Source organism: Sciurus vulgaris (assembly GCF_902686455.1).
Source record: "Sciurus vulgaris genome assembly, chromosome: 2".
Taxonomy (NCBI): domain Eukaryota; kingdom Metazoa; phylum Chordata; class Mammalia; order Rodentia; family Sciuridae; genus Sciurus; species Sciurus vulgaris.
In genome coordinates this window covers 151014273-151040684 of record NC_136462.1, presented here as the reverse complement: position 1 = coordinate 151040684, position 26412 = coordinate 151014273, and the positions used below count along the sequence as shown (strand labels likewise).

Sequence of the window (26412 nt, the reverse complement as noted above, 5' to 3'; positions counted from 1 at the left end):
ACACACAAAAAAAAAATCTATTCATTTTGCCATCTCTTGATCTTTCCTCAGCTCTCTCAAATTTCGTCTCTTTCTCTGCCACTCCACCAACAAGACACTTTCTTGGTCACCACTGAACCCTGTGTCAACTCTGAATTCTTACCTTGCCACCCAACCACACCACATCCTTCTGTTTTCTTCCTATCTTACTGATCTTTTTCTCTTGTAGACTTTGCAGCTCTGTGTCCTCCACCTAGCCATGAAATGTTGATTTTCCTCATGACTTTCTCTCTTAACGGATAACTTCTTCCTGAAAACTCAGCCACACTGTGTATCTGCAGTTCAGAGCTTTCCACGTTGCTTCAGACTCACACGTCTCACTGCTGTATAACATCTCCATTTGGAAAGTCTAAAGGCCTTAAAATCATTAACTGAACTGATTGTTTTCCTCATCAAACTGGACTCTGTTTAGCACTCATCACCTCCTAAAAGAAGGCTGCGATTCAGATTGGCCAATCCCTCCTGTTCACCCACTCCATTGATAGACTCTTCCACATCTCTCAACATTATCCACCATCTTCCCTGCCACCACCATCCCTACTCCAGTATAAACTTTCCTTCCTTCGTTCCTTCCTTCCTTCCTTCCACCCACCAGGAATTGAACCCAGGAGTGCTTAAGTCTGAGCCACATCCCAAACTCTTTTTATTTTTCATTTTGAGACAGGGTCTCACTAAGTTGCTGAGGCTGGCTTTGTACTTGTGATCCTCCTGCCTCAGCCTCCTAAGTCACTGGGATTTGTGTCCCACCATGCCTGGTCTTTCCTGGAAAAGGTAATAGCTTCCTGTTGTCCCTTATGTCTATTCTTATGCCTTCTCTTCCACTCTCTATAATGTAAACTCACCTTGGAAACAAATAAAAATTTGGTCATGTCATCCCTCTTCAATTACTTGAATGGCTTCCTATTATCTTGGGACAAAGATCCAAATCAAATTGGCCTACTATGCCTCAATTTTCCAGCCTCTGTCTTCCTCTCTATCTTCACTTCACATGGAGCTCCAAGTGTCAATGCTCCAGCCATACCTGGCTCCTTCAGGCCCAGAAATGTGTCACACACCCCGCTGCCACACATCAAAGGTCTCTGCAAATCCTCTCTCTGTGAATTTCTCTCAGGGCTTCTCCCTCCAAACCCTCCTCTGCTTAACTAACTCTTCGTCAATTGCATTTAAATTTAAGTGTAATTGTTTTTAGAGAGGCTTTCCTTTACTGCCCTAATTAGGCCAAGTTCCATCCTTAGCACCACACACTTCTTTTGCAGTTGCTATCATCAGTGGTGACTGCGCACATGTGGGCAATCATGTAATTAATGCCCTTCCCCCTTTAGAATGGAGTTTCAAAACTAGGAGCTACTGAGTCCCTATCACCCAACCCTCTGCCTGACACACAGAAACAAACACTACTTGCTGCATGTTGTTTTGAAATGAGAGATTTCCATTACCACTAGGACCAAGCCAAGGTTGGTATTATCTACATTATGAACCACTGTTCTTGAAATTCTAGACAAGCCATCATATATGAAATATGATAAATAACTATTGTAAAGGAAGAATAAAATCTTCATTAATTGCAGATAATTACTGAGAGAATCATAAAATGAGAAGGAAAACTATTAAAATATTAAGAGATTCAGCAATGCCAGTGTTTTGTTTGTTTTGGTATTTTTTTGTTTGCTTGTTTCTTTTTGCAGTGCCATGAGCATGCTAGGCAAACACTCTACCAATGAGCTACATCTCCAGTCCCTTTAATCAGATTTTTTAAAAGGGGAAAAAATCATCAGCATTCCAGTATAAAAGAAATATCCTATTATTTATATTGCAGTAATAATAATCCAACTGATGTTCACTGCATACCATGAACCAGGTGTTATGATTAAATACTTCCCCAACCTATTTAATAATCACATTTAATCCTTTCATTATTCCTAATGAGGCAGGTATGGCTTTTCTAATTACACAAAAATATACGACCCATCTATAAATTTAAACAAATAGTTCAAAGAGAGCAGCAAAGCAGGGGTTCAAAAAGAGGTCAAAGCCTCAGAAGTCCATGCATTTAGTACTAGTCTGTGCTGTTAGAAAGTATATGAGTGAAGACAAAAACAGAATCATATATGAAATAACTTTGGTAAGGAATGTTTGTGATGTAGTAAATTATTCCCAGAGGGTACTAAAAAGGTGTACAAACATGCATACACACACACTGTTGCACATGAACCCAGTCTACTTACCTTCCTGACTGCACAGGCATGTACATGATCACACACACACACACACACACACACACACACACACACACACACACACCCTCTATGGAAGCTAAAGACTGAGTACATCTGGATTCTTCACACTTTTAGGATTTAAAAAAGAATTCTCTGTTGCTACTTTAATGTGAAAGAAGACTTATACAAGGTACCTAAGCATCAATAATTTCAAAAAATGGATTTATTTCCCATGTGAAGATAAGCTAGCAAATATAAGTATATACAGAATTTGAGGATACCAAAATTTTTGTTTTTAGAATCTGTAATTTGTATTTATTACTCTTCTACCAGAAACAGAGATACTTAAGAAATAAATGAATGCCTGTGGGAATTTCATCTTGCTGTGGTTGTCAGTATCACAGGCTTATTCTCTCTGTTATCCAAAGTGACGGTTAAAAGCCCACATTTATAATCTACATAAAAGTGAACTTATGGGGTTTCAGCTTCTGGAATCATGGTAAAAGAGATCACAGAGAGGCAAATGTCACTGATTATGCAATGTGGTTGGAAGAGTGAAACCAAAATAACCAAAATCTGTGTTCCATCACAGACTTCTCTCACTCATTTTATATCCTTTATATTTAGTACAGAACTCAGTAAAGATTGATAGGGTTTAACAATGCAGGCACTCAATTTCCAGTTTTTGTAGAGAGTTTTGGTTTCATACTTCAGCTCTTCAGTTTTGTATAATTCATGTATTTATAAGAAAATTTTAAGACTGAACCCCAGAAATTAAAAGCATAATATTTTGTAAAGTTCAGAAGCTTATTATATTCACTTGAAGTTCAACGAGTCCTTTCTAAAGAATGACAATTAAGTTGTTTGTTTTCACTTTAGAGGTAGTCATGGGTTCTCCCAACTTTCTCAACTCTAATATTTGGGTTAGTGGGTACTCATGGCTCATTTCAATATTATTCCAGGATTGCACACTAAAATATACCCTTATAGGGCAAAGAGGCTGCTAAAGTGAGTGGTGAAAGATTACCAACTTGAGCTCTGTCAAAATTTGTAAAACGTGTTCCAGATATATAAGAATACATCAGAAAGAAAATGCAGGAGTGCCTGTAGCTCAGGGGTAGAGCACTTGCCCAGTATGTCTGAGGCTCTGGGTTGCATCCTCAGTACAGGGGGGAAAAAAAAATCACACCATCTGTCTGTGTACTCTATGTCATTTCTCACAGTTTTTCTTCCCATAGCAGAAAACAAGGTCCACTGGGTATGTAAGGTAAGCTCAATTAGTCAAGTTTCACAAAACATTTATGCTTTAAATTGATTGAAAAGTTAATCTATCTACTCTTAGGTATATACTTGTGAGAAATTATAATATATGTCCACACAAAAAGTGTTACATGAATGTTCATAACATAACATATAGAACATGAAAACAACCCAAATTTCCATCAACTGATGAATAACTAAATAAAATGTGGTATAACCACAATGGAATACCATTTGGCCACACAAAGGAATGAAGTTCTGATACATGGTACAACCTGTACCATGAGAAACCTGTACCAGAGAAAGAAGCCAGTCACAAAGGACTACACACTGCATGATTCCACTATGAAATGTCTAGAACAGACACAAAGTAGATCAGTGGTTGCTGGGGACTGACAATGGGGTATGACTACTCAAGAATACAGGGTTTCTGGTAGGAGCAACTAAAGGGTTCTAGGATTATGTTGATGGTTACACATCTTTGTGTATACTAAAAAAAAACTGTATACTTCACATCCATAAATTGTATAATTGTAAATTATATCTCAATAAAACTGCTACAGAAAAAAATCAGAAAATCACTCCAGCAGGTGCACTCATATGGGAAGGGGAGTCCAGAGTCATCTCAGTGGGCACTGGGGACACAAAAGCAAAGGCTAGAATTTTAGTATCAGGCTCCAATGTGAGGTCCAACAGCAGACTCTCCCAACTGAATTAGAATTTACTTGGTCATCTTTTTGGGGGGCAACTCCGAATGGTCTACTGAGATCCAAGGGACAACATGCTGTGTTTTCACATATTGAGAGGAAAAGAATTAAAATCATGGATGACAGTAATAGAAGAATTTTACCAATGACAATGCTTAAAAGCTTGACATTAATGAAAATAGATTTGGGGGTGTGCAAGCAACAAGAGGATTCATTCCTGCTCCGAGTGAAAGATATAGCTCCAGGTCTCTGATTAGATTACAGCAATGTGGTGACTGAGAAGTGGTGGAGAGAGCTATCATTTTGTACTTACATAATAGAAAGTTCCAGACAACTAGTACTGTTGATTGTCAGTGGCTATCTCTACGGGGTTTCCCTTGGCTCATTGAGAGAAAGGACCGCTTGGCAAATTGCCAAGGGCATGTCAGTGATAAGATTTCTGAAAAAGGAAGGAAGGAAGGAAGGAAGGAAGGAAGGAAGGAAGGAAGGGAGGGAGGGAGGGAGGGAGGGAGGGAAAGAAAGAAAAAATATAAAAGAAAAAAATAGATAGATAGTAATCCTAAACACGGATGGAGAGGATTAAGCTTTGGGCAGGAACAAAGCAATGTTGGGGGCAACTGAGACTGTGTAATGGAGGAAGAGACATAGAAGACATGTAAGCTCCAGGAGAACCAGAAGGACTAAATTCCTAGCTGGATGAAATAGACTTTCAGTAGCTAAGGAGAAGTAAGCAAGATGAGAAGAAAAACTCTGGAGGCAGCTAAAAGTTCCTGTCCTAAATCCCACGTGTGACTCCATGTGACAGGCTGGATGAGGCTTTGGGGTGAGGCACATGCCACTTTGGCTGGATTTACTGTCAGGCTGGCAATTTTATAGAAGAGGTGTCAAGGTTAGGCAGGTTTAGGGTTGAATCACACAACAACAAGAAAGACAGATACCATTAATTTATGGAGGCTGAATGGTAAGCACTGAGAATTCAGTCTCAAGAAAACAAAAGGTGAATGGCTCAGGCATAATGGCTGGCCATGCACTACACAATCACTAAGAATTTCCAAGCAAAGGATGCAGGATCCGGGGAGCAGAGGAGAGTGCTCATGAGCCAAGGTCTCTGAGGGAGTGGCTCCCTGTATATTCCTTGCCTTTGGCTGGAACTGACTCAGAACATGCTCAGGTAATATTCGAGGACAGCTGGCCAGAATGAGGAGTCAGAGGAGAGGGTGTTCAGGGCCCTGGGTTGCCAGAGAGGCTATCTGTTTCATGTTGGTAAAAGAAGCAGCTTTCCTATTGATGATTTCTATTCCTTTTGACAGAGCCCTAAAGAATGGCTATCTGGATGTCTGCTTCCTGCTCATCTGCTTTCTTTTGGATCCTACAGTGCTTAAATAACCCTGAGGGAAGCTTCTATACTCTGAGGGTTCAGGCTACACAACCACTTCCTAATCCTAGCAGGGCTTCCTGCCTATGCATGTCATCCATCCATACACACACATAAATCATGGTGACTGGTTCGTTCTGCTCTGGTTCCTGGCCCAATGTGCAGATATTAACCTAAACAATTCCTAAGGACAAGCTCTGACTGAGAGCTGCATCCACCATGGCAATTCCAGGCTGCCTTGATGTGTATTTTCAATGCCAGATTGCTTCAATTTATCCATTCTGCATTTCCCTATTTATCCTATATTAGCCAGTGAGGTCCAACCCATCTCAGTTATGCAGATTCTTACTGCCTAAAACACATACTTTTTTTTTTTGGTCAGGACACAATCCCATTACCTTTTGACTTTCTAAAATAATAGCTAAAAAACATGAAAGAACAGCATAGTTTCCCGTTGTTGGAATGACTTCATCCCCTTTAGACTTCTGCTAGCGTGCTTATCTTGCTTACCCACTTTGATAATTTCTCAAACCAACAGCAAAACGTGACATAACTGTCCCTTAAGTGAAGGTTCAAGTACCTCCCAAGCATGTCGCTGTGCAAGGGGTGAAGCCAGCGTACTCCCAGTCGTAAGTCATCTCACTGTCCTTCTCTTGGAGAGAGATGTCCAGCTCTCGAGATGCAGGGCCCTCATCACAAGCTTCAGTGAGGCACGGTCGCTCCGTGGGCAGCTTGGGGCCTTCACACTCGTCCTCTGGGAGCTCAGTTTCTGTCTGTGTGAATGTGAGCAGCACTCGGCACTTGACCTCACGCACCTGAACACCTGGCCCACACGTGGTACTGCAGGCCGACCAGGGATCCGGAATGAACCTAAGGAAAATCACAGGGCCAGGAGAGGAGGTCACACAGGCCATAACAGGAGAAGTGACACACCATCTACAAAGGAAAACATGACCACTTCCATTCAGACGGAATTCAACACATTTGGAGCGCTATGCTTCTGTTGGCTATCTGTTACTGCAGTTAACAAACTTTCAAATCTTATCAACAACAGAAAGCTAAAAATATACTCTACTTAGGCATCTATATAAAATAAAATTCTGTGCTATGATATACAAAATATTATTACAAAAATATTATTTTTTCAAGATTTAGTAATAAATAAATCATCATGTAGAGATAAATTCTAATCAGATTTCTTTTAAAATATGGATATTTTCACCAATATTTATTCAATGAATCTTTCATGAGTTTTTTTTTTTTTTGGGAGGGGGGCAGTACCTGGAATTGAACTCAGGGGTCCTCAACCACTAAGCGACGTCCCCAGCCCTATTTAGTATTTTATTTAGAGAAAGGGTCTCACTGAGTTGCTTAGCATCTTGATTTTTGCCGATGCTGGCTTTGAACTCTCAATCCTCCTGCCTCAGCCTCCTGAGCCACTGGAATTATAGGTATGTGCCACTGTGCCAGGCTTGTGAGCTTATTCCGTACAATGGATGTTGTAAACAGATGTAAAGAATGTTTCACTGTAGTACACTGTTTTAAGTCCTTTGGGTATAGCCCAAGGAGTGGGATAGCTGGGTCAAAATGGTGGTTCCATTCTAAGTTTTCTAAGGAATCTACATACTACTTTCCAGAGTGGCTCCACCAATTTGCAACCCCACCAGCAATGTATGAGTGCCCAGAGGAGGAGGAGGAGGAACAGGGCGGGTCACTTGGACTCGGAGTGAATGCCCAGGGCTACGGGTGGTTGGCAGGAGAAGGAGGTGCACAGTGAGTTGCTTGGACTCCTAGTGACCGCACTGGAACACCAGGTGGCTGTCTGGAGGAAGAGGTGTGCGGCGGGTTGCTGGGACTCGGAGCGACTGTATGGGGCTCCAGGTGGCTGCTCAGAGGAGGGGCCGCAAAGCCAGGCGATTAGGTGCAGAGCAGGGTCCCAGGACCTAGGAGGCTTCTTGGTGGAAGAGCCACACAGAGACACACTTAGGGGCAGAGTGAAGGTTCCAGGACTGCGGGCAGATTCTCTGAGGAGAGGCAGCCTAAGGAGACTCGTCTGTGAAGGGTGAGGCTCCAAGGCCCAGGAGGTAGGTCCAGGCCCCTGGGAACATTGCAGAGGAAGGCAGCCCAGCCCAGGAGGTACTTGTAGATTGAGGGGAACCTCTAGGAGGGGAAATGACCAGCGAGACCTCGCCACCGGGTGAGTCTTCCCTGCCAGGTGAGGTTTTCCCACAAGGAAAACCAGAGACACAGGCCCAAACAGGCCTTGCCTCAGCCCGAAGCCTAGTTCCCCTTTGGATGACCATTGGTCAACAAGTGGAGGCACCTCTGCCCACTAGCAGGGAATATACCCCACCTGAAGGCCACTACCCCTAGAGAGGCAGCTTCCTTGTGGAGCACCGCATTATCAACTTCCTCCAAGACTTCAGGCTATTGAAGGCTAAGAGGGGATATACTAGAAATCTTCAGGGACATTATAAGTCAATAGAGGAAATCTGCAATATCTTAGCGGTCCACTGATACCTGAACAATATGAGAAAACAAGGGAAGAAAATGCCCCAAACAAATCTAGATGTTACATCAATAAAATCCAATGACAGCATGGCAGAAGAAATGACAGAAAGGGAGTTCAGAATGTACATAATTAAAATGATCAGGGAAGCAAATGATGAGATGAAAGAGCAAAAGCAGGCATTGAATGATGAGATGAAAGAGCAAATGCAGGCATTGAATGATCGCACCATCAGTTAAAAGAGCAAATACAGGAAGCAAGAGATCATTTCAATAAAGAGTTAGAGATATTGAAAAAAACCAAACAGAAAAAACTGAACAGAAATCCTTGACATGAAGGAAACAATAAACCAAATTAAGAACTCCACAGAAAGCATACCCAATAGGATAGAACACCTGGAAGACAGAACCTCAGACATTGAAGACAAAATATTTAACCTTGAAAACAAAGTTGACCAAACAGAAAAGATGGTAGGAAATAATGAACAGAATCTACAAGAATTATGGGATATCATGAAAAGGCCAAACTTAAGAATTATTGGGATTGAGGAAGGCTTAGAGAAACAAACCAAAGGAATGAACAATCTATTCAATGAAGTAATATCAGAAAATTTCCCAAATCTCAAGAATGAAATGGAAAACCAAGCTCAAGAGGCTTATAGGACTCCAAATACACAAAATTACAACAGAACCACACCAAGGCACATTATAATGAAAATACAAAATAAAGACAGAATTTTAAAGGCTGTGAGAGAAAAATATCAAATTACATTCAGGGGGAAACCAATATGGATATCAGCAGATTTTTCAATCAGGACCCTAAAAGCTTAGAAGGGTCTGGAACAACATTTACCAAGCCCTGAAAGAAAATGGATGCCAACCAAGAATCTTATACCCAGCAAAACTTACCTTCAAATTGACAATGAAATAAAATCCTTCCATGATAAACAAAAGCTAAAGGAATTTACAAAAAGAAACCCAGCATTACAGAACATTCTCAGCAAAATATTCCATGAGGAAGAGATGAAAAACAAAGAAGCAAATCAGCAAAGGGAGGAATTATCCTAGAGGAAATGTCAAATAAAGGAGGAACCAAGTCGTGTCAAATAAATAAATAAAATAAAATAAAATGAACCAAATGACCGGGAATACAAATCATATCTCAATAATAACCCTGAATGTTAATGGCCTGAATTCATCAATCAAAAGACATAGACTGGCAGATTGGATTAAAAAGAAAAATCCAACAATATGTTGCCTGCAAGAGACTCACCTCATAGAAAAAGATACCCATAGACTAAAGGTCAAAGGATGGAGAAAAACATACCATGCACATGGACTCAGCAAAAAAGCTGGAGTATCCATCCTCATTTCAGATAATGTGGACTTCAAGCCAAAGTTAGTCAGAGGAGATAAAGAAGGACACATACATACTGCTTAAGGGAAGCATAAATCAGCCACACATAAAAATCATAAACATCTATGCCCCAAACAGTGGCTCATCCATGTATGTCAAACAAATCCTTCTCAATTTCAGAAACCAAATAGACCATAACACAATAATACTAGGTGATTTTAACACGCCCCTCTCACCACCGGATAGATCTTCCAAACAAAAATTGAACAAAGAAACCATAGATCTCAATAACACAATCAAATTTAGACTAAACAGTCATTTATAGAATATAAAGCTACTGTTAGCAAATACAAGAAGATAGAGACACCACCTTGTATTCTATCAGATCATAATGGATTGAAGTTAGAAATAAATAAAGAGTAAAAAACAGAAACTACTCCAACACCTGAAGATTAAACAATATGCTATTATATGATGAATGGATAACAGAAGATATTAGGAAGGAAATTAAAAAATTCTTAGAGGTAAATGAGAACAAAGAAACATCATATCAAATTCTCTGGGATACTATGAAAGCAGTACTTAGAGAGAAATTTATTTCATGGAGCACATTTAATAAAAGAAGTAAAACTCAACAAATAAACGACCTAACACTACAGCTGAAAGCCCTAGAAAAAGAAGAACAGACCAGCACCAAAAGTAGTAGAAGACAGGAAATAGTTAAAATCAGAGCCGAAATCAACAAAATTGAAACGAAAGAAACAATACAAAAAATTGAAAAAATAAATAGTTGGTTCTTCGAAAAAATAAACAAAATTGATAAACCTTTAGCCACACTAACAAAGAGAAGACGAGAGAAAACCCAAATCACTGAAATTCAGAATGAACAAGGAAATATCATAACAGACACGAGTGAAATACAAAACATAATTAGAAGTTATTTTGAAAATCTATACTCCAACAAAAGAGAAAATTTCGAAGACATCAACAGGTTTCTAGAGACATATCAATTGCCTAAACTGAAGGAAGAGGACATACACAATTTAAATAGACCAATTTCAAGTACTGAAATAGAAGAAGTCATCAAAAGCCTACCAACAAAGAAAAGTCCGGGACCAGATGGGTTCTCAGCCGAGTTCTAAACCTTTAAAGAAGAGCTCATTCCAATACTTCTCAAAGTATTCCATAAAATAGAAGAGGAGGGAACCCTCCCAAACTCATTCTATGAAGCCAATATCACACTGATACCTACACCAGACAGAGACACATCGAGGAAAGAAAATTTAAGACCAATATCCTTGATGAACATCGACGCAAAAATTCTCAACACAATTTTAGCAAATCGCATACAAAAACATATTAAAATATAGTGCACCACGATCAAGTGGGTTTCATCACAGGGATGCAAGGTTGGTTCAACATCAGGAAATCAATAAATGTAATTCACCATATCAATAGACTTAAAGTCAAGAATCACATGATTATTTCAATAGATGCAGAAAAAGCATTTGATAAAATACAGCACCCCTTCATGCTCAAAACTCTAGAAAAAATAGGGTAGTTGGAATATTCCTTAACATTGTAAAGGCCATTTATGCTAAGCCCATGGCTAATATCATTCTAAATGGTGAAAAACTGAAAGCATTCCCCCTAAAAACTGGAACAAGGCAGGGATGCCCTCTTTCACCACTTCTATTCAACATCATCCTTGAAACTCTAGCCAGAGCAATTAGACAAACCAAAGAAATTAAAGGGATACGAATAGGAAAAGAAGAACTCAAACTATCCCTATTTGCTGATGATATGATTATATACTTAGAGGAACCAGGAAATTCCACCAGAAAACTTTTAGAACTCATAAGTGAATTCAGTAAAATAGTGGGATATAAGATCAATGTACATAAAACTAATGCATTTTTATACATAAGTGATGAATCTTTGGAAAGAATAATTAGGAAAACTACCCCATTCACAATAGCCTCGAAAAAAATAAAATACTTGGGAATCAATCTCACAAAAGAGGTGAAATACCTCTACAATGAGAACTACAGAACACTAAAGAAAGAAATTAAAGAAAACCTTAGGGGATGGAAAGATCTCCCATGTTCTTGGATAGGCAGAATTAATATTAATATTGTCAAAATGGCCACACTACCAAAAGTGCTATACAGATTCAATGCAATTCCAATTAAAATCCCAATGACATACCTTACAGAAATAGAGCAAGCAATTATAAAATTCATCTGGAAGAATAAAAAACCCAGAATAGCTAAAGCAATCCTCAGTAGAAAGAGCAAAAGCGGGGGGTATTGCAATACCAGATCTTCAACTCTATTACAAAGCAATAGTAACAAAAACGGCATGGTATTGGTACCAAAATAGACAGGTAGATCAATGGTACAGAATAGAGGACACGGACACAAACCCAAATAAATACAATTTTCTCATATTAGACAAAGGTGCCAAAAATATACAATGGAGAAAAGATAGCCTCTTCAACAAATGGTGCTGGGAGAATTGGAAATCCATATGCAACAGAATGAAACTAAACCCATATCTCTCACCATGCACAAAACTCAACTCAAAATGGATTAAGGACCTTGGAATCAGACCAGAGACCCTTCATCTTATAGAAGTATTTTTTTAAAAAGGCAATTTCCCAGCAGGGCCTGGTGGCACATGCCTATGAACCCAGCAATGCAGAAGGCTGTGGCAGGAGGATGACAAGTTCAAGGTCAGCCTCAGCAAATAGAGAGACCCTGAGCAACTTAGTGATCAGATCCTGTCTCAGTACATACATACGTAAGTAGGTAGGTAGGTAGATAAATGAATAAGTAAGTAAATAAATAAATATATATATAGGACTGGGGATGTAGCTTAGTGTTAAAGTGTCCCTGGGATCAATCCCCGGTACCAAAAACAAAAATAAAAACAAAAAAAGGAAGGACAGATAATTTCCCAATGTTAATTAAGGTGTTTCAGAAAAGAAGGTGAGTTTCGGTACTGTTGCTGGCAGGAGAAATCAGTACTGATTTTCTGAAAGGAAATGTGAGAGTAGAATTTAAATGCCTTCAGTGTGTCTGCCTGTTTTCTGGCCCAGAAACTGCATTCCAGCAAATATGTCCTAATGAGACAATTAGAGATGTGTCATTTGGGAATTGTTGTTGCATTTATCACAGAGAATAATCAGAAACAAACTGCAGACAGCCAGAGATCTTTCTATAATGCAACACAGTAGCAATTAGGTTATTTCCTGGCTAACATCTTCAGTGGCTGCCACTGCCTCAGGATAAATCCAAGCTCCTTCATGAACCACAGAAAATCTCCAGGACTTGCTTGCTTCTCCACTTGCAACCCTGCTGCTGTCACTGCCCCCGCAACCCTCTGGCCTCTCTCCACACTCAGACCACCTAAATAGTCAGCAATTGGCCTGCACACAAGCCACCCCAAGTATCTGAACTGCTGTTCTCCTGATATCTCAAGACATTAGGATCTCAATTCCCATGCCATCTCTATCAGGAAACCATCCCTGACTCTTAAGGACACCATAATAACATCTTACAATACCATAATGTAATCACAACACACCACAACCTTACACTATCATAATATACCATAATGTAACAACTCACTTCTCTGTCTACTCCATTAGACCAGCTAAGATGGGTGAGATTTGAATTGGAGTCATCTGACATGAAACTGCTGCTCTTCCTAGTACAGGGTGAGGTCTCCCTTATCCAAAATGCTTGAAACCAGAAGTGTTTCAGATTTTGATTTTTTTAAATACTTGAATATTTGCATTTATTTAATGAGATATCTTGAGGATAGAATTCAAGTATAAACACAAAATTCATCTGTTTCTTATATATCTTTATACATATATCTTAAAGATAATCATATTATTTGTTTTTAGTGCATTTTGACTATAGTCCATCACCATGAGATCAGCTGTGGAATTTTCTATTTATGGTGTCATGTCCATGTTCAAAAAGCTTCAGAATCAATTAGAACAAATTTTTTAAAAAATTATTTTAAAAAAGCGTGGAAAAAATAAAGCTTCAGAGTTTGGAGCATTGTGAATTTCGTAGTTTTGGATTAGGGATGCTCAACCTGCATCAATATTATAGAATCACTGTCCACTACAGGATATCTCTGTAATGGTGGAAAATTCCTTATTCTTTATATTCCCTGGCTTCCTCTGCTCCAAAATGAAGACAATAATAATATTACAGGGTTGTTGTGAGAACTGAGAATTAAGCAAGCTAATCCATGCTGAACACTTAAAATGGCCTGGTATAAAAGAAGCCATCAATATTTGTCATTGTTTAGAAGAAACAGATTCCTGGCATACAATCTAATTTGCTTTTAGCACATACAATTTCAATGGAGAAGCTAAAATAGTAGTGAAGAAAACAAGCAAAGTGACTGTCCTGTTTCTTTGGTGTTCACATAAGAAAAATGGGAGCTAGGACAACAAACCTGATGAAGTGTTCAGAATCCCATAGAAACGAAGAAGGCTTCAGGGAAAAACTTAAAACAACTTCCAACCAATGAACCATATCGACGGTGGACACATTCCACAGCTGAAAGCTAAGGTCAAAACTGCAGTTTCCTTGGCTTAAGTTTATAAGCTAAGCTATAATTTTTATTTTCCTAATTAAAAGAAAAGTCTTTTGAACATTCATTCCATATGTAAATTCAGAGCTTGGGCCATGGTAAACCATAGAAGCAGAAATATTTATCTTCTCCAGGCTAGTTTGGCAGGCTTTTCTCCAGGGATCTGAAATACAGCTGCGCTCATCCCCTGGTCCATTGTCAACAAGCAAGCATCCCCAAGCCACAAAAGTCAGTGGTAATAAAAGGATGAACTGGAAGCTGAGATATGTTGTGGTTTTGTTTGGAAGTTGAGGAATGAACAGAGTCAGAAGTAGCAGGAAACTATAAACTTCACACCAGACAGCCAGGAATGGCCAGAAACTGGCAGGCAGTGTGAACTACACAGGAAGATTGCATGGAGCCCTCAGAGGGGGAGATGTTGGAAGGTAGGGAAGAGGCAGCTGTGCAGGTTGGGAATCAGGTGCTGCTGGCCCAGTCTCCCAAGATGGGAGCCAAGAGTGGAGGCATCCTTCAGGGGTAAAGAGCACATTAGTTTTGCTCTGTGGACAGGGGACAATCCCCAGCAAAGTCAGTGGGGCTGATGGAAACTACAGGCTTGGAATGAATATGAGCTCAACCACTGTAGCTTATATGGCACTGCCATTTTCTAATTCAATAATATGAACAGTATTTTCTGACTCTGAAAGGGACTTTGGGGAGGATCTGATCCAGTGGTTCCCAAAATTGGATGCATACCCTACCCACCTCTCAAAGACACCTGAGGTGCTTATTTAAAGATGCTGGTGACTGGAATTTGTAGAGACAGAAAGAAGAATAGAAGGTACCAGGGTCTGGGGGATGGGAGGGAAGTAATGAGTAGTTATTATTTAATGGGTACAGAGTTTATTTGGGGGATGATGAAAACATTCTGGAGATGGATGGTGTGAATATATTTAATGCCACTGAACTGTCTACTTTAAAATGGTAAAAATGATAAAATTTTATGCTGAGAAGTTCTTGCTATAATAAAAAAAAAAATACATCACAGATCCAAAAGGAAAAAAAAAAAAAACAGTAATAGATCTCCACTCCCAAAGTGCCTGATATGGAAATCACAGTTTAAAAATCACAGTTTAAAAAGTACCACAGGTGATTCTGATAGAGGTGATTTGAGGACAACCATTTTAAAAATGATTTTTTTGTTATGTAACAAAAAAAGACTGCTTCCACTTTAGAGATGCATGCTGAAGCGTCTATGAGTAACATGTCATGTTGTCATGTCTGTCAAGGTAGGAATAGTGTTGGTGGTATAGATAAAACAAGAGTGGCTTTGAGGTGACAGTTGTTGATACTAGGTTATGAGCCCATGGGGGTCCATTATACTACTCTTTTATATAGGTTTGAAATTTTCTGTAATACAAAAGTGTTTTAAAAGACTTAATATGGGGGTATATTTTCAACAGAGAAAGGGGCCCAATGAAAGAGGTGGAGGTGAGGGGCATCCTGCTATGGACAAGAACAGCCAACAGGTCAGTGTGGCTGAGTGTCCCATTCAAGTCAAAGCAAGAAAGTGGCCAGGGAAGGGGCTGGGGCCAGGAAGGCTAACTCCCTGCAGAGTGTTGGCCTATTGAACAAAGAAGAATCTTTAGGTGATGAGGATGCATTTGAATATTCTAAAGGTTGCAAAAGAAGAATCAGATCTATGACTTGTCCGGTGGCTCTATTGGGGGTAGATAGAAGAGGAACAAGTGAGGAAAAAGTGAGAATGCCATTGTAAGTAAATGGTAAGCAGATTCAGGTCCTGGACGGGGATGGCAGTAGAAATGGAGGAGCTGGAACCAAGAAAGATTTTAGTAAATATCATCAGGACCCAGTAGGACCCAGGGCTGTTCTGGAGTAAAAACTCTTATGACTTTCTTTGCGGGACCACAAACATGCACCTTTCTGAGATCTCAAATCCCTTTCTTTTTTATAGGTTCCCTCCTTTATATACTTTAGAAAGCAGAGCTGGGGAAGTTCCAGCAGTTTAGCTCAATGCCCTCCTTGTACAGTGGGAAGCCTATAGATGTTGGCTTATTTGTCTAAAATCCTTATTATCTTTTTTTAATAGGTCAAGACTGACCTAACTTTAAGTGAAAAATGACAACAAAAAAATCACATACATATATACTCTCTTTTCTATCAGTCTATCAATCTTCACTCTTTCCTTTAGTAGTCAAATACTCATTGTCTCATTTCCTTCCTCTCTGACCTTTGAATGATACTATTCTAAAATTTCCTGGAAATGACATTCCTGTCAATCAACTGACCTTTTCTCATTCCTCCAGTTTTTCTTTGACTTTCTGTGAGATTTGAATCCTATCTGCTACCCCTCCCGAACCCTTGACTCCTTCAGTCTCTGTAATAATGAGCTTTTCTGGTTCTAATTCATGACTCCACTGCTCCCCTCTTCTGATTCCCCTTCTTCCCCTAGACCTCTGAGCTCTGTCATAAGCCCAACACTCCTCTCTTCCTTCAGTCACTCTGGGGCCATTCACCCTCACAGCATCCAGTGTCTTCTGTGGTCATTTTAGGGCTGACAGAGGTCCACATGGAAAAGTCCGACTGTGTCATCACTGAGATGTGCCAGTGCTCTTGGCCTGATCACTAAAGGCACAGAACCTTCTCAAAGGGAAGCAAGCCACTCTCTCCTGGGGCTTACAGCTGGGCTGGACCACAGTTAAAAGGGACATTGACAAATGAGAGTGTGTTCTGAAAAGAGCCATAAGGTTGGTAAGGGATCTAAAAACAACACATGAAAACTGCTGAAAAGGCTAAGAATGATGAGTTTGGAAAAGATAAAGCTCTTGGGATCCATGACAGCTTTCTTCAAATTTATGATAACGTGTCACATGGAATAGGAAATAGATGTGGAGTTTTTTTTTGTTGTTGCTGTTGTTTTTTTTTTTTTTTTTTTTTTTTTCTGTTTCAGAAAACAGAAATTAGAAGGAGGTATATTTTGGTTCAACAGGAGAAAAAAAGTCCTGCAAATAACTTGGGTAGTTCAATGTTAAAATGAGTTGTGAATTCTGCCCATTGCTGAAGGTGCTGAAGAAGAAATTTCTGAGCTATTAAAAGGAATTATTTCCAGGGCCATCATGGTGAAATGGACTCATGGTGCCTTGCATATTAGAGTTTAGAACCACCACTGCTAACTAACCACGTGACCTTAGACAAGTCTCACTGTCGTTATTTATGAAAGGGGAAAATTGGGTTTGATCTCTCAGGGAAATGGGCCAGACTGCTGCTGAGATCCCGTCTCCCATCTCATTCTGCATGTCCATGTTCTCTGTAGATAACTTCTCATCACCACAGACTCAACATGAGTGTCATGGAATCAGCTGTCCACTACTTGAGTCTATCATTGGTGCTGCTGTTCTGATAGACTTCTGTGCTAGAAATTTCAGAGAATCTTGGATCCTTTCTTGCTTTCGGTCCCTATATTTCTGCTTCCACAGTGCCTTTTTGATTTGCTTTTTTTTTTTTTTCTTTTGGTGGGGAGGTGGTGGGAATCGAACCCAGGGCCTTGCAAGCACTCTACCAACTGAGCTATCTCCCCAGTCCTTGATTTGCTCTTGATTCTTCATTTCTACTGACACCACTGCAATCCAGACTTGTAGCAAGTGGATAGCAGTCACAGAATTTTGAATTGGAATGGATCCTGGAGAAATTGAGTTCAACCTGTCCATTTTATAAATAAGGAGAATGAGACACAGAGAAATTATAAAGACTTGTCTAAGGTCACATTGTTAATAGCAATTGACTAATAGTGCTATGTGTTTTCTATTGCCCCAAAGCATATCAGTCCTGGATTACTCCTTATAAGCACTTAGGCCACCTGGATTCACTTCAACATAACTGGTTTTGTAGAGATTGGCCAAAATTTAACTATGGAATGACTGGTTTATTTGCATAATACTGTCATGGTCCTTACTTAAATCATATGTTAATCTAGAAATTATCCCCATCTCTTAATTGCAACAGAACACTGGATCTGCTTTGAGTTAAATAACACTGTTCTTTTCTGTCTTCTCACAGATACTGCCAAAGTGGGACGCTGAATTGTGAAATACAGAAAGATTCTAGCCAACTCAAGCTCTCTAGAGTCTGCAAACCCAGGTCATTTGGATACTGAATGTATCACTGTACTCTGATGAGTACAAAAATTACATATATCATGTTAACTGGCTATGCCCTGATTACTCCCACAAAAGGCCCTGGACTCACGTTGGTTCTTCTGTTGCTATTCTGGTCTCTTCTAGTTCTTGTGCTTGTTTCAGCCAAGGTAACTTAGCTTCCACTGGACTTTTTTCTAAGAAAAAAGGAACACAAACAATAAGCTTAATTACTATTAATCATAGGGATTTGGATATATGATCACTATTGGCTGAAAATTTCAGTAATAAAAAGGTCATGTTTTCCAAATGCAAGTTGAGTCCTTCAGCACAGTACATTAGGTGAATTCTGGATTGAATAAAAATTTCTGCCTTGTGTTTTTAAATTCACAAACTACAAAATACTACCCAAATGATCCCCATGATACATTTGAATGTGTTTTCGAAGTTAAACCTAAAAATGCCTTTCATAAATCAATACCATTTTCTGTTCTTTGCATATTAAATCTCTTGCTTCAACAATATCAAATTTCTTCCTTTTGTCACAAATTCTTTTGCCCACTGAACAAAGAAATTAATAGAAAAAAGCAAAGAACATGGAGGTTAATAAAATGGGAAGAGAGACAGTGTGTGCCATGGTTTTCTCAAATTGTAATTGTTGCTGAGGGAGGCAATTAGCAATTACATCTGGCATGAAGGAGCAAACTGGTGCCTCCTTCTGTCCTTTGAAGCCTCCTTAGATGTGAGGAAAGAAACATTCTAGTTGTGAAGTGAGAGAGGAAATAATTTTGGCTTGCTCCAGGGAAATTACAGATAATAAGAAAGTGTCTATGAAAGTACCATGGAACACAAAAGAAAGGAGAAAGCACTTCACTGAGAGTTATATAATGTGTACATCTGTCATGGTAACCGATGTTATTTTCCACAAGAGAGATTCAGTCAAGTGTGTGTTGAATGGTAATTGTGAGGTTATTTGAATAGATAATGAACCCAAAAATAAAGAGGGAAAATTTTAACATCCTATCTAAAATACTAAAGAGGAGTCCTTCTTATAACAGGTGGGAACAACTTTTTTCCATTTCAAGGAAGAAGATATTTGTCATAAGGATTGGTAATGCCTTCCTAAAGTACATGAAAATAATCATGTACAGAAAGGACCATAGATTTGATAGATGATGCCAAGACTTGTTAACCATGTCTTCACATTTCTGCTGTTCAGCTGGAGAAATGGTAACTATGGGAGAAATTGTAAATGCACTCATAGACCTAGATTGGGAACCAAAACTATCTTAATTCATTCCAAGCACTATGACACATGATGACCATGACATTGTTCCTCCTTCAAGGAACATAATGCTCCTGTGGAAGGGTATATACAAAGTACTGTGGGAACAAAGGAGAAAAAATCTTGAGGAGCATAACAGATGTTTCACCCCTCCTCCTCCACCATGCCTTCCTTTTTCTCTCTTCTTCCTCTTCCTCTTTTTCCTTCCTCTCCTTTCTTTTCTTCTCCTCTCCTTTTCCTTGAAGGCAGGGACTGCATCATATTACTTGATGTCCATCAAGAAGTGTATAGCACCAGTGTGCACATATAGGAACCACTCTAGGACATATTTTTTTTTCCTCCCTGTTACTGGGGATTGAACCCAGGGTTGCTCTAACACTGAACTATATACCCAGCCCTGTGTACTGAATCCACAGGAGCTCAGTTATCACTCCCCAATAAATCACATATGCTCAATTTCCTTATCAAGGTGGACAACTCTATTGCAAACTGTCATTAAAACACTCTATTAGAGTATAAGGTGAAACAGAAAAGCTGCAATATTGAAATGAGGGCTGGAAAACACCATTTGATTTAAACTAAATGCACCAAAAACTTACCTTTTGGTTTATAACATGGGATGGGAATGACACATTCCTCTTTGATGTGCAATTTCAGTTGTGGATTGCAGCCCCCAACGTGCTGTCCACGATGGTTGATACAGAGAACCACCCGGTAACGTAACCCTCGGCCACAAGTCACTGTGCACTTCAAAAGAGACAAAAAGGAGACAGTGAGTTTCTTTTTCATGAATAGGTCTACAAAGGCATTATTTTATCATATGCAAAAGAGAATCACTGATCTACATGAATATTAAACATAAAAGATTTTCAAATAAGTAATACATTAAGGGGGCAGAGGCTGTTTTCCTGTGGTTTCTGTTTTTCCAGGCCCCTCCTGCACTAGCCTCCTTCCAATTCTCAATTCACAAACTATTTAAGATGAGATCATAGTACAAGAAAAATAAATGCCCAAAGAAATCTTATTTTGCTTTGTATCAAATATCAAAGAAACTCAATTCAGGTTTTCTTAGTTTGGTTAAATTTAATATGATATTACCCAAAACAAGTTGTGAATCTGGATGTAACATTTCTAAACTATGAATATGAAAATTAAATTTCAATCAACCATGCTAGAGTGTTAAACTTTCCATTCTGTCTACAGAAATTGATCTTGCAAAGCTATTGTCATTTGAAGAGACCATCAAAGAGTATTCAGTTAAACAATATAGGCAAACATACTACAGATGCATCAACCAGATAAATACATACTTTTTTTCTACTTTCTGTGAAGTTTGTGTTATTAGCATTTTTCTTTGAATTGTTTATGATTTAAAAGTTACCCTTGTCTAGAAATGGAATGTTTTCATGTCATGTGAAAATCTAGGACATGTTTTGTTTTTCCTCTCTGTTACTGGGGATTGAACCCAGGGTTGCTGTAACACTGAGCTATATACCCAGCCTTATTTTATTATTATATTATTTTTGAGATAGGTGCTTGCTAAGTTGCCAAGGCTGACCTCAAACTTGCAATCCTCCTGCCTCAGCCTCCTTAGTTGCTGGGATTATAGGTGTGCACCACAATATATTTTTTTAATTTACCTACATATATTGATGTTAAGGTTTAGCTCTGTAATGTCCCCCAAAGTCTCATGTGTTGAAAACTTGGCCCCCAGTGTGGCAATATTCAGAGGTGAGGGTTCTAGGAAGTAATAGGAACACAAGGGCTCTAACCTCATCAGTGGATTAATCCATTAAGGGATTTGCAGCTGCCTATCAGGAGGTACAACCTAGTTGAAGGAAATGGATTCTTGAGGACATGCCCTTGGGGACTATCTCTTGTCCCAAACCCCTTCTTCTCTTTCTGCTTCCCGGGCACCATGATGTGCATAGCTCTTCCGCACCATACCCTTCTGCCATGATGTTCTGTTGCACCACCGGCCCAAACAATGAAGCCAACTGACCATGGGCTGAAACTTCTGAAATAAATAAATCTTTCCTCCTTTAAGTAGTTCATGTCAGGTTTGATCATAACAACGAATAGCTAACACAGTTGGAGAATACAAATGTGTATAAGTATGTAAGTCAACAGACTTTCATGTTTTTGGATCATGTTAGGTTCACAAAAATATTGAGCAGATAGTACAGCATTGTTATATGCCCCCTTGGCCCTCCTTTCCCTCCAGTTTCCTTTATCATTAGCATCTTGACTTATGTGGTATAGCTGCTACAACTGAGGAACAAATATAGTAGTGCCTCTTTGTCCTGGGTTTCACTTTCTGCATTGCCCCTCTTCAGCAGCCCCTCTGAAAAGCTAGACTCTTAACAAGGAAATATCGAAATTCCATGGTATTTCCAGAGCTCCTTTTTAGAGTTGAATGTATACCAATGCTAGCCAATCCTTATCATTGAGAATATATTTTGTTTTTTGAAAAAAATTGAAAGGTATAGTATAGTGAATGAGATGAGTTGGATAACAAATTATTTTATATTAAAAGTGATGAAAAAGTCATGATATCGATGAGAGGGCATAAAAGTTCTTTTTTGGGGTACAGGTACCAGGGATTGAACTCAGGGGCCCTAAACCACTGAGACACACCCCCAGCCCTAGAATTTACAAATAGAAAACCTGCGCTACAGAATATTCTCAATAAAATATTCCATGAGGAGGAAATGTAAAACAACAATGTAGGTCAGCAAAGGGAGGAACTACCTTAAAGGAAAAACCATTCAAAGGAGAAACCAAGTCAAGTTAAAGACCAAAAATAAGCCAAAATAACTGGAAATACAAATCATATCTCCATAATAACCCTGAACGTTAATGGCCTAACCTCATCAATCAAAAGATATAGACTGGCAGAATGGATTAAAAAGAAAGACCCAACAATATGCTGCCTTCAAGAAACTCATCTCATAGAAAAAGACATCCACGGACTAAAGGTGGAAGGATGGGGAAAAACCTAACACGCACACTGACTCGGTAAAAAAGTGGGGGTTTCCATCCTTATTTCAGATAAAGTAGACTTCAAGCCAAAGTTAGTCAGAAGGGATAAAGAAGGACATTTCATACTGCTAAGGGAATCATAAATCGGAAAGACATAATGATAGTAAATATTTTGTATTTAATTTAGAGGCTGGATCTCACTGAGTCGCTTAGCACCTCACCTTTGCTGAGGCTGGCTTTGAACTCTCTATCCTTCTGCCTCAGCCTCTGGAGCTGCTGGTATTACAGGCCTGCACCATGTGCCCAGTCCGGTATAAAAGCTCTTAAGTCAACAGAAAACATGTTGACTAAGACTCAAAGGGCTAATGAGAAGGGCTAAGGAGAAGCAAGTAGGAGAAGCACTATTGATTGAAAAAGGGCAAGTCTTTAATGACTGGGTAACACATCCTTTTACAACTATGGTGGTATTCTTTGCATTCACCAATACCAAAAGAAGATAATCAAATTTCAAACTGACAAATTCTTAAGAATAATTTTTGATGATAGACCACCACATTGTTTTTGGCACATAACTCAGGAGTTAAAAGAACTGCTTGAATTTGCTGAAATAAACTCCTTTAATTCCACTCTATTCAGGTGATCAAGTCTTCCAAGGGTATATATGTAACATAAATGGAAAAAAAATCAACAGTAAACATTAAGAACAAAATTACTGCTGACCCCAAGTCTCATTCTGGCAATGGATACATGTACTATTTTTAAAGCCTCACTCATCTTGGGGAAAGGCTAATTTCAAATGAAATTTTACTTTTTATGTGTAATAACTTTTTACCAAATTTTGAAATAAAGTCATGTTGGTTTGATTGGATATTATATTTAATAATAACTGAATTCAGGGGAAAAGTCTTATCATTAAGAGCCTTCTGGCCACAAGAAACTAAAATAAATGAAATTTTTACATGTACTTTCTTGGAGAGAGGTACCATAGAGTTTTCAATAAGAGACTTTAAAGTATAAAAATGCATTATATTAGGATAAAATTCTGTAGGGGGAGCAGATTGAAAATATGATTTCAAGGGGAGAAACATGCAAATATTCAAATTGTTAAAAAGTTTGTTCATGTTATCTATATGAAAGATGGCACACAGAGAAATCATCATGACATTTAGGTTCCACTGGACACATTTTTAAACATGTTATAACACTCTTACTTTAGAATGTCAGCATTCACGGCATGTTGGAAATTATATTCTTTGCAATTATTCAGACTTATAATAAAAAATTTAGATGTCAACCTAAATATACAAGAAGGGGTATGCAATTTTCCAAACTTCTTTTAGAGGATATGTGAATAAAAATGAGTCAGTAATGGCTGCCCTAATAAATATGGGTGAAATTCTATGAGGTAACATTTAGTTGGGAAATCAGAAAAAGACTCAAGTGGTTCTACACCCAGCCAACTCATGTGTTCTCCAGTCCCAGTTTAAATGCTACCTCCTTTCTGAGCTTTTTCTGACACCTTCTGGAAGAATGAATCCCTTCATGCAGAAGGCCAACTCCTATCTCCTATGACACTGTATCACAACTATTTGCTATTTGCCTGCCTACACATCTGTACAACTGGGCTCTAAGTTTTGGGAGGTAGGAGCAAGTTTCACTTGTCTCCAGCATGGTAGCTGACACTCTGAATAGATGAACAAATATATTAATGCATGTATATTACAGAGATCACACAAAAGAACTAGAGATACGTGAGTCAATTATGTATGACTCTCTAGGAAATTAGAAGTTTAAGACTAAAATACTGAACACCAGTGCCTGCATTTTTCCTCTTTGACTAATCCATCCCACTTCATTTGTTCTAGAAGACTACTCTTTCATCTTCCTAGAAAGTAGAAATACTCTAATCCTGCCGGGGGCAGTGGTGGATGCCTGTAATCCCAGCAGCTTGGGAGGCTGAGGCAGGATCACAAGCTTGAAGCCAGCCTCAGCAACTTAGTGAGACCTTGTCTCAAAATAAAATATTAAAATTGTGGCTCAGTGGTTTAGCACCCCTGGGTTCAATTCCTGGTTGAAAAAAAAAACTATGCTAATTTGACTTGAGGTCTTCTCATATCCTGGTATGTTTCTCTTCTTCTCCTTTCTTTTTTTCTACAACCTGTTTCTTAAATGATTTTCAAAAGAGGCTGCCTGACTCTGATCTTTCCCAATGTCATGCTATCTCGCCTCAATTACTTCAAATAAATTACTTTCTTCAAAATACATCGTAAAGCTTCTTAATAATGACTGGATCAAGGACACATTTTTAATGTCACGTGAGCATTTCCACCTTGATTTTTCCAATTCTTAGTAACATGGGTTCTCCAATCTTGATGAATTATGGCCTTGTCAACTTCTAGTCACTTCATGTATTCCTGCCTTTCCTCAGCCATCTCTGCCCAGCCATCTGCCATGGTGAAGTCCTCTTTGGGCTCTTGCTTGTTCAGATTTTAGACATCTTCAAGGCTAAGCACAAAGGCAGGAAAGATCTCCCGACTGACACTATTTCAACTCCTGTTCCTTCCAGCTCTATCACAGCCCTTAATAATAAAAATTCTTACCAACGCTGCTGACTGTAGTCTCTCTTATATTGTCCTCTGTCTTCCAGAGTTGTTCGAGAATAGGGACCATATTCACATACAACTTCTGTAACCCATACTGGCCAGTACAGTGTTGGGCACAGAACAAATATTCTTAAAACCTAAGTTATTGTTCTAGTTTTTGTTTAACCACGGATTGAACCCAGGGGCACTTAACCATTAACAATATCCTCAGCCTGTTTTGATTTTTTACTTTGAGACAGGGAACCTCACTAAGTTGCTGAGGCTGGCTTTGAACTTGTGATCTTCCTGCCTCAGCCTCCTGGGCTGCTGGGATTACAAGTGTGCACCACTGTACCCAGCTAAAACCTGAGATTTAATTTAAAGTAGCATGCTCTTAAATCTCACCTGAGACCACTCCATGGCGATCCACTTGGGGCAATCGAATAGATTGCAGGTCTGCATAACCTTGGGCTTGGGTGCATACATGCACTTCCATTCTTCCACTTGCAGTATCTCTGCATGCATGGACTCCTCCACACACACAAAGCTCCGTCTCTGGATCCCTCCTCCACAGGACACGGAACATGCAGTCCAAGGATTATGTTCCCAGCTCAAAAGCAAACAAATTAAAATACATTATTTATTTGTTGTTGGTTTGTTTCAAGTTTGCAAAAATGGGTGCAAAAGTATGGCCTCAAGGTGTCAGTTGCAGCCCAGCTAAAAAAGCATGGACCTTGAGTCAAGACTTTAATTGGAACTGCCACACAGTCTGTAGTCACAAGAAACTTACCTCCTCTGAACTAGAGGTTTCTGCCACATGAGAATATACTTGCCCTAGTTACTTTCAAAGGGCCATTGTGAGAAATTGATTAAATTTTAAATGATTCTTTTAAACTCTCAATTATAAACTAATGGACCATATTATTAGAGATTCATAGAAACTCAAAGTCAGAAAGAATCACGCTAGTCACCTCAGTGTCAAAGGGGATTCAGATTTCTGACCAATTGCAATGCTTTAGCTCCTTCTCTGATATCAATTGTCCAAGACACGCTTGATGCCTTCAGTAATGAGAAACATCACCTTTTCAGACAGCCTATTCCATCTAATTCTTAGAAAGATCTTTCTTATTATTGAGTTGAAGTCTGTTTTCCCTTAGCTCTGAAAGGATCTAATTTCTATCCCTCGTACACTACAGGCAGTTGCTACAGAGGCTACAAATATTTGAAAATTACTTAGAGTAAATTACAAAAATGAAAATGAAGCATATAACTCACCGAGGGAGAGGTTGAAAGTGGTCATAGGGCATAATCTCTTTAAAGCCATCACTACAAATAAAACCATTGAGAGAAT

The 26412-nt window shown here is 39.0% G+C and overlaps 1 protein-coding gene across 4 annotated transcripts in view; it reads right to left on the bottom strand.

Annotated features, from left to right (window-relative positions):
- Positions 1-26412, bottom strand: part of LOC306654118 (endophilin-A3) — a 578788-nt gene that overhangs the window by 132860 nt on the left and 419516 nt on the right. For all 4 annotated transcript variants that reach the window (XM_079127387.1, XM_079127380.1, XM_079127379.1 and 1 more), the window contains 5 exons: positions 26337-26387; positions 25467-25671; positions 20097-20244; positions 18325-18409; positions 6178-6467 (listed from right to left, as the gene is read on the bottom strand). In XM_079127387.1, coding sequence (XP_078983513.1) covers positions 6178-6467; positions 18325-18409; positions 20097-20244; positions 25467-25671; positions 26337-26387 — 779 coding nt within the window. The remainder of the gene's footprint in view (positions 1-6177; positions 6468-18324; positions 18410-20096; positions 20245-25466; positions 25672-26336; positions 26388-26412) is intronic.